Here is a 9,838-nt window from a genome sequence, read left to right on the forward strand (position 1 = left end):
AATAGAGCCTATAATGACTTGGCCAAGGCGAAACGCGCATGAAAAATATTTTATACTCGCATAAGTACGGTTTGTTACTTTAGCCACTTCAGGTCATTTAGATTCCCGCGCTTACAAATTTCATAAACAAAAGCAACAACTGCCAAAAAATAAATAAATGCGTCTTTTTTAAACCGTTAGTCTAATTTTTTTGCCGACAATGATTTGCGTTGCAAGACATTATTGGCAGCGGCATTAGCACTGTGCTCTACCGACTAAGTGGTCGTTTAGCTTAGTCAGTTGAGCACAGCGCTAATGCCTCTGCGGTCCAGGTTTCGAGCCCCTGTATGACCAGTAGCGTTTTCCTTGACAGAGGAAAGTTCATCAGTCACTTAGATTAAATAGAATTTTTGGGGATGTCTTCCCTGAATCAGCACCATGCGAGTTGCCTTACGGTAAACGCACTAGACAAAAATCAACCTAATCTCAGGTTCAAGAGTCACTACCGTATTTACGTGATCATCTTCCACTCGCATGCTCGCGCCTCTATGTTTGCAAGGTCTAGACTCGCTAGGCCATGCCATCATCGCAGCTCCATGCTTACATGAGGCGGACGGCTTAAGTAGAGCATACTGTTAAATGTCCAATTTGAACTTTGTGCTGGACGAGGAACTGCTCAAGATATGTTTGAAGCAGTAAGTGGCAATCAGTAAATATCGGTAAGTACCGGTATTGCAGGATGACGTCATAATGATGACGCCATGGATGATGACGCCACGGCTGATTACGCCCAAGATGAAAAGTCGCGATGGGCAGAGCCTTCTCGAAGCTTCCAGAAGCTTCTAAAAGGATGTTGATGATTGGCTTAAATGTAGCTAGATAAGAAGTGAACTAAGTCTATAATACAATCACTTTCGGATTTCCATTCTTCCTCACAATTGTCTTCTCGATCTTTGCCCAATCACACACTTCAACTATCTTTTCAAGTTTCGTCAAGCTTCAATAGGTTATGAGCCCAAGTGCCATGTCTTCTTCGCAAGATTCCACGGCCAAGGTCTCCATTGACAGATTCAATGGGGACAACTATGCAACTTGGAGCCGCTACATGCGTGGCGTGTTCCTGACCAAATCGGTCTGGCATGTCGTGAACCGCGAGGTTCCACCGACGTTCACGGACCCTCATGCTTCAGACGACTACGTCAAGGCAAGCAACGTCGCCTTTGGAATTATGCTCTTGCATATGGACGCGGACTACCATCACGTGGTTGATGAGTGTGAAGAAGCCTGGGTGGCGTGGGCGCGGATCAAGACACTTTATGGTGGGTCGCAGAAGGCTGGGCGTATTTTTTTGAAACGCCAGTTGTTCAGCATGGAAATGCCCGAAGGCGGTAATGTATTGCATCATTGCGATGATGTCCTCAACATCAGCGCGAAGCTAAGTAGCATCGGCGCGAAGATGGAGGACGAGGACGTCGCGATTTGTTTGCTGCGCAGTCTACCTAAGAGCTACGAGAATGTAGTACTCAATCTGGAGATGAACATCGCGGAGCTACGATCGCGGGACGTCGTAAAAGTGCTTATCAACGAGCACATCAAGCGACAAGGTGCGAAGGCTACAGTGGTGAAGACTGAAGACGCAGCGAAAGCGTTCAGTGCCGAACGTGAGCCGCACCATTGCACGTATTGCGGAAAGCTGGGGCATACGATAGAAAAGTGCTGGACGAAGCAGAAAGCTGAAAACAAGGGACCAAGACGCGGCAGCAATAGTCGTGGACGCGGGGCCAACAATACCCAATGGCGCATTGAAGACAACTACGAATATCGAGATCGAATCGCCTTTGCCGTTTCGATGGAATGTGGATTGTCGAACAACATGAGTATGCCCGGAATGTGGGTTGATAGCGGTGCAACACACCACTTCTGCAACAACAAGAAGAAGTTTACAAGCCTCAATGAACAAGATGAAGGTGAGCTTTCGGTTGCTGATGGACGTAAGACCGCAATCAAGGGAGTGGGAACCATCATTGAGACGGTGGTGTTGCCCAAAGGCGATGAACATGAGATCGAGATCAAGAATGCGCTATTCGTACCAAGCATGAACAAGAATCTTCTATCGGTTCCGCAGATCAACAAGTCTGGAAAATTTCAAGTTATATTTGACCGTTCCAAGATGCATGTGGCACGAAAGAACACGACCCAAGTTATGGCAACAGCGGATCTCATCGATGGACTCTACTGGCTTCGGACACCACACGTGTCTGTGAACACCGCAACGAGCTCCCAATCTATTAATTTACATGCACGTATGGGTCATGCACCATTGGAAATTCTTCGAAAAATGATCAAGAGTGGAATGGTTAAAGATGCCTCAATGTCTTCAAATTCGAGTGGATCAAGTATATGTCTGGGTTGCCAACAAGGAAAAATGGTCCAAAAACCGTTTCCAAGCAACCGTGACAAGCGCAATTACGACACGTTTGAGCTGATCTACTTCGACATCTGTGGCCCTATGGAAGAAGTTTCAATTGGTGGTAGCAGATACCTGCTACTGATCGTTGACGAAGCTAGTGGGTGCATGAAGGGTTTCAGTTTACGTACCAAGTCCGAGAGCGAGGACTGCATCCGGAATTGCATTGTCAAGATCCAAGCTCAATTTTCCAAAAAGGTCAAGTTCGTTCGCCACGATGGAGCTCGAGAATTCGCCTCCAACTCGCTCAAGATGTTCTATGAAGATGAAGAAATTGAGCAGTAGGTCACAGTGCCATATGCGCAGCAAACCAACCGAACTGCAGAACGTGCCATCCGAACCATCGTCACGATCGGACGTAGCTTGCTGCACCACGCAAAGCTGGACAAATGTTTTTGGGCTGAGGCAGCAATCACGGCCATCTACATAAAGAATCGACTATCGTCGCCCAAGATTTATCATATGACACCGTTTGAGATCGTGCACGGCTGCAAACCAAGTGTCAAACACACGCGTGTTTTTGGATGCCGAGCGTTTATTCTAACACCGAGAGAGAAACGCCTCAAATGGGACGCCAAATTTCAAGTTGGAATTATTATGGGGTATGAAGAAACATTCAAAGCGTATCGAGTTTTCGACATTAAGTCCCAGCAAGTGGTGATTAGCCGGGACGTTCACTTCGATGAATCCTGCTTTGGTTTTTCGATGGAGTCGTCGAATGAAGGTCTCAATGATACCGTACCGGACCTTGATTCTCTTGAAATCAACGAAGATGATGTGCGTCAAGTCGAATACAAGCAGACCGGTAAGCGCAGATCTCGGCCCAACAACAATGTCGTGCGTGCTGGTCATCAGAACGTTGGATTAGAACAAGCAAGTGCTCCAGACAGCGCATACGGCCGCCACCAGAGAAGTCGATCCAATGGTCGAGATATGCTAAACGATGAAGAAGAAAAGGACAACAGCGATCAAGACGATAATATGACGCCACTGACATTCTGGCGTGCTAGTGCCAACGCGGTGGAAGCAACCGATCTGGCAGAGCCTGCAACATTTCAAGAAGCAATCAATGGTCCGCATCAAGTACATTGGCGCAAGGCGATACAAGCTGAGTTGAAATCAATGCGACTTCGGGGTGTTTTTCGTGCTGCCAAACTTCCGAATGACCAGCGCGCCATCGGTACGAAATGGGTGTTTAAGATCAAGCGAAAAGCGGATGGATTAATCGAGAAATTCAAGGCACGCCTGGTTGCTAAAGGTTTCAGACAGAAGTATGGTATCGACTATACGGTGACTTTCTCACCAGTTGTCAAGTACGTGACATTGCGAATGGTCATTGCAATTACCAGGTATTTCGACTGGCCTCTGGATCAACTCGACGTTGTGACATCATTTTTGTATGGTGTGATGAAGGAGAGGGTATTTTGCATCATTCCAGAAGGTGTTAAAATTGATGGTGATTTTGACTGTCTCGAGTTGGTAAAGGCAATTTATGGTCTCAAGCAAGCTTCACGTGTGTGGAATGAGACATTCGACGAATTCGTGTGCTCAATTGGATCAAAGTATCAGCTTTCGATCCATGTCTATATATCAAGGTGGTAAATGGTCATTGCGCTCTTCTACTGGTCTATGTAGATGATGTCTTGGTGACAGGCAGCTCAGCAGACCTGATCGCTCAAACGAAAAATGACCTCAAGATGCGATTCTAGATGACCGACAGCGGCAAGTGCACGTTTGTACTGGGGATTGAGCTAGTTGATAAGCCAGACTGCAGTGTCACCATGTGTCAACGACGCTATATCGACGACATCCTCAAGCGTTTCGGAATGGATGACTGCAAGGCCACTGTCAGCCCAGTCAATCTGAGCTCCCAACTTTTACCAAGCAAGAGCCAAAGCAAGGTAGATGCTCCATTTCGAGAAGCAGTGGGGGCGTTGATGCACTTAATGACTGCGACGCGTCCTGATATCGCGTATGCTGTGGGTTATGTCTCACGTTTTATGAAGAATCCACAACAAGAACACTGGACTGCGGTAAAGCGTATTCTACGCTACTTACAAGGCACCAAGTTGCACGGAATTTGTTATCGGTCGAGTGGGGTGATCAACTTTCAAGGATAGTCTGACGCAGACTGGGCTTGCGATCATTCAGACCGCAAGTCAACATCAGGATACATCTTTATACTTTTGGGTGCACCAATAAGTTGGGGCAGCAAGAAGCAGCAAAGTGTCTCTTTGTCGACAAGCGAGGCAGAGTTTATTGCACTCAGCTTAGCTATTCAAGAAGGCAAATGGATTCATCGGCTGCTGTGTGAAATTTTGACTGCTGCGAATGAAGAAGGACCCGATCTCAATATACGTGAAGATAACCAATCATGCCTCGAGGTGACGAAGAATCCTGTTAATCATGGCCGCGCCAAACATATCGACATCAAGTACCATCACATCCGTGATGAAGTCAAGCGCGGCGAAGTAAAATTGGAATACTGTGAAACTGCAGTGACGTTGGCAGACATCATGACCGAAGGACTTCACGGGCCACGACACAAGGAACTGACATCAGCGCTTGGAATTAAACCAAGTTCGCATTGCGGGGGCGTGTCAAATGTCCAATCCGAACTTTGTGCTGGACGAGGAACTGCTCAAGATATATTTGAAGCGGTAAGTGGCAATCAGTAAATATCGGTTAGTACCGGTATTGCAGGATGACGTCATAATGATGACGCCATGGATGATGACGCCACGGCTGATTACGCCCAAGATGAAAAGTCGCGATGGGCAGAGCCTTCTCGAAGCTTCCAGAAGCTTCTAAAAGGATGTTGATGATTGGCTTAAATGTAGCTAGATAAGAAGTGAACTAAGTCTATAATACAATCACTTTCGGATTTTCATTCTTCCCCACAAGTGTCTTCTCGGTCGTTGCCCAATAACACAATTCAACTATCTTTTCAAGTTTCGTCAAGCTTCAACAATTTGCCCATCTCAAAGTAGATCATCGAACGCTTGCGAAACCATCTGTTGTGCTGTCGCATGTTGATGATCGCTGTCGCGCGATGTCGATGATCAATTGGTACAAACCGGTTAGTGTTGCGCACATCGAGGCGCATCCTTGTCAACAGCAACTTGAGCGCAACTTAGCCGCTCGAGGTGTTTATCTGCATTACTTTTACTCGACTCGACGGCGGCGACACCCTCTATCCCAAGCTTGGTGCGCAGATACTTGAATTGTGCGGCGACAATTGGCATTGTCATTATGTCGGCCAGCATATCTTGCGTCGAAGAGTAATCGAGATTTTACTTGACCGTCTTAACCTTTTCTTGCACACAGTGGTGACGGATGTCGATATGTTTTGTGCGCTTGCGAAACTCCAAATTCACGGCCAATACGATCGAGCCTCGAGTGTCCTCGAATATCTTGACTGATTCATCCATAGTCATCACACTAAGTTTACAGAGAAACTATAAGCTAAACTGCTTTTTTCGTGGCCTCTGATAGCGCCATGTATTCAGCTTCCGTTGAAGAGAGCGCTACAGTCCTTTGCTTCTTCTTCGCCAACTGTTGCATCCGCTATTCATCGTATAGACATAGCCACTTGTGCCAGTCTGCATCGGAATAATCAAGTAAACTTGTTGAACCGCTTTGCGAAAACTCAAGTCCGCTCGTTGGCGTCGCATTGCGGTATCGCAGTACACGCTTGAGAGCTTGCCAATGTGTTGGACATGGGTCAGCGGCAAACTGGCTTAAAACTTCTACAGCAGCACCAAGGTCCGGACGCGTAGCAACCATCAAGTACATAATGCCACCAGCACAACTTCGGTTCGGCACATTTTTCATCGTATCTTCATGCTTGCAACCACCCTCACACATGTTCTTCGTCAACTTAAGATCTGAAACTTGAAGCGTCTTCACAGGCTGCTATCTTGCATGCCGATCTTGTTCAACACTGACTAAAAAAACTTAGTCTGCCGAATAGTGACTTGACCGGATACTCGATCTTGTCCAATTTCCATGCCGAAAAATCCCATAAGTTCACCAAGATCAGTCATCTCAATCGATCGCTCAGTGCACGCTCCGTTGATACTAACAGCGAGTCTTCACTGCTTGCGATGATGAGATCGTTTACGTAAAACACGACAATAATCATGTCACCGTTTGTGCGCTTGATGTAGACGCAGTGATCCGACTCACATTTGTTGAAATTCATCTTGATCAAGAATTGTCGATGGTGTGTTTTCATATGCGTGGCGACTGTTTAAGACCATAAAGCGACCGCTTGAGCCTGCACACATGGTCCGGTTTGTCCACGCTGACAAATCCTTCGGGTTACTGCATGTATATTTCTTCATCCAGAATCCCGTTAAGAAATGCAGTCGTCACGTCTATTTAGTGCAGCATCAAACCGTACTTGGCAGCCAGACTCAGCACAACACGTATCGAAGTTAACTTCGCCACTGGCGCAAACGTCTCCTCGTAGTCGACTCCATACTTTTGCGAAAATCCTTTGGCCAGGAGCCGCGCCTTGTAACGCTCGATAATTCCATCTTGATTTACTTTCACTCGAAACACTCATCTGCATTCATTTGCTTTGCGTCCCAAAGGCAGAGGCATAACTTCCCATGTCTTGTTCTTGTAAGCCGACTCTAACGCGGAGTCGCACGCGGAGTCGCACGCGGCTTTTCACTCTTACTCGTTGCTGGATTCCATCGCCGACTTGAATGTTGTCGGCATTTCTCCCACTGAATACACGACGTTGGCTGGTTCATATATCTTCTCATTGTTCAGAACTGTAGCAGACGCTGACATTTCTTCAAGTGTCGACCGTCGATAGTCAGCCACATGTCGCTTGGGACGCGGAATTACAGCGACCTTTTTCAGCGACTCAGTACGAGTATGCCATTTACGACCCAAGTCAAATTCTGGGTGCGCGTCTTAAGCTTCATTCGGCTCCTCTTCAGATACCGTCGCGACTCATCAGAATTCGACCACTTGACAGGTCTTCAAAAATATACGTTTTCTGGTGCTCCGAATAGCTCAAAAATCGGCACAATACGGCTTTTGCGTCCAGCTTCGATCGCTTTCTTTCGGAATGTGGACGTACGCGTGACAGCCAAAAACCTTAAGGTTTGCCAATAACGGTTTCTTTGTCGTTTAAATCTCGACTGGTGACTTTCCGTCGTCGATAGAAGGCGAAAGACACCGATTACGAAGACACATTGCCGTCATTACAGCTTTACCCAATAGTGCTTAGCGAGGCCGGCGTGTTCCAGCATGGATATAGGGCATTCCACTAGCGTCCGGCTCATACGCTCAGCAACTCCATTTAATTGTGGCGTATAAGGCGGCGTATACTTGAAAACAATTCCTTGATCCGGGCAAAACTTAGACATTTTCTCGGACGCATACCCGCCACCATTGTCACGACGAAGAGATTTTATGCGTTTGCCGGTCTGCTTTTCCGCGAACGCAACAAAATTGGCGAACTTGTCCATGACTTCTGACTTACTCTTGATCAAGTAAATGACACAGTACCGGGACTTGTCATCGGTGAAAGTCACGAAATAGCGCTTGCCGCTAAAAGATGGAGTCTGCATAGGGCCACATACATCACTGTGTATGACATTTAAAAACTCACTTGCCCGCTCCGTCGATGTCGATTGGAAACGTACGCGGGTTTGCTTTCCAAGCGCACAGCTATCACAAATCCGCACTTGTTTAAAGACGCAATGTCAATTCCAATAGTGAGATTCTTCTTGACGATGGCACTAAGCCCGTCATGATCGATATGTCCTAGGCGAAGGTGCCACAAGTACGAGATGATATCTTCATTGTGAGCCAAAGGCTTGACAACATTTGCTTCATCTTGAAAAACTGGAGTCATGTGAAGTTTGAAAAATTCTTTTCCTTCGCGTACACCGATCTTCAACTTGGCGCCTTTTGTCTCTACGAAGCACCCTTCCTTGTCGAATACAACAGGCCCAACGTCCTTGGTAAAACAACCGACAAAAAACAAAGTTCGCGATATCTTCGGAATTTGCCAAACGTTCGTAAGCACACCCTTTTTTGTTGTCAAGGATGCGCCTCGACATGCACAAGACTACCGGTGGCGTAGCGGCGGATATCGTCGCGCAGGATAACGTCATTGAACCGAAGACATCGTAGTTCCGCATTAATTTCTTGGAACTTGTCATATGCGCGTCGCGCCCAAGTCGACCAGTCAATCATCATCGGACTTGGCATAATCGCTGCTACCGCCAGTCGAGATAAGATAGTCGCCAGAATCTTCAATCTGTGCGACGTTTGCACGCTGCAACCGATATCGCTCAGCGTCATTCGGACTCGTGAATGGCAATCCAAGAACTAGTGTCCTTGTTTGTTGCAATTATGGCACAAACCAGTCTTCTTCACCAACCGTTCTTTGCGCTTCGCCTTAGCCATGGACACTGCTGTGACCACGACCGCCCGCATCAACAAGTTCGACGGATCGAACTTCCACTTGTGGAAATTCAAGATGCAGATGGTGCTGGAGGAGCGGGACCTATGGGACGTGGTAAGCGGGGAGGTAAAGCCTGAGCACCTGTTGAACCCGTTGGACCAAGCGACTTACAAGCGTAAGTCCCGCAAGGCCATGGCGATAATCTGTCTTGCGATGGAGGACTCGCAGCTACCTTTGGTTCGATCGGCAAACGGCGCGCATGATGCATGGTCGCGTCTTGAAGGGCATTTCGAGAAGAAGAGTTTGGCGAACAAGCTCTTCTTACGTCGACGCTTTTTCACGACGATGATGGACGAAGGTGATGACGTGCTTCAGCACATCAACAAGATCAAGACATTGGCGGAACAGCTGGACGCAGTCGGCGCTCCGGTCAGCGAGGATGATCTGGTTATCACGCTTCTTGCAAGTCTTAGCGAGTCATACGCGTTCCTGATTACGGCGTTGGAGTCAAGATCCGACTCGTTGTCGTGGGAGCTCGTGACGTCTCGGCTTATGCATGAAGATATGAAACGCAAGGAACAAGGTGGCGGCGTCGATGGAGCCGCGCACGGGCAAGGACTAGCGTTTATGACTACGAACAACGGACGGCGCAAGGGACGTCAACCGCCTGCTAAGGCTGGCAGTGCGTGCCATTATTGTGGAGAGCACGGGCATTGGATCGCCAAGTGCCCGGTGCGAATTCGTGACAATGCTGATCGGCAACGACCAGCACAGCGTGCAAACATCGCGCAGAGTGAAGACGACTCTGGCGATTTTCTGTTTTCAGCTGGTGGTAATTCAGGAACCTCGAAGTCGAGTTGCGTATGGCTGGTCGACTCGGGTGCTACGCAGCACATGACTTTTTCGAAAGAATTTATGATGAACTACAAGGATATTTCTCCGGTGGATGTTCGTCTGGC

At 47.6% G+C, this 9,838-nt stretch overlaps 1 protein-coding gene across 1 annotated transcript; it reads right to left on the reverse strand.

Annotated features, from left to right (window-relative positions):
- Positions 1-8,301: 8,301 nt before the first annotated feature.
- On the reverse strand, positions 8,302-8,634 carry CCR75_008009 (uncharacterized protein; the record flags this gene model as incomplete). The annotated part of the gene is made up of 1 exon (XM_067966064.1): positions 8,302-8,634. The coding sequence occupies one exon, from the start codon at positions 8,632-8,634 to the stop codon at positions 8,302-8,304; it is 333 nt and encodes a 110-aa protein (XP_067815868.1).
- Positions 8,635-9,838: the final 1,204 nt, after the last annotated feature.

Source organism: Bremia lactucae, linkage group LG16, assembly GCF_004359215.1.
Source record: "Bremia lactucae strain SF5 linkage group LG16, whole genome shotgun sequence".
NCBI classification, from domain to species: domain Eukaryota; phylum Oomycota; class Peronosporomycetes; order Peronosporales; family Peronosporaceae; genus Bremia; species Bremia lactucae.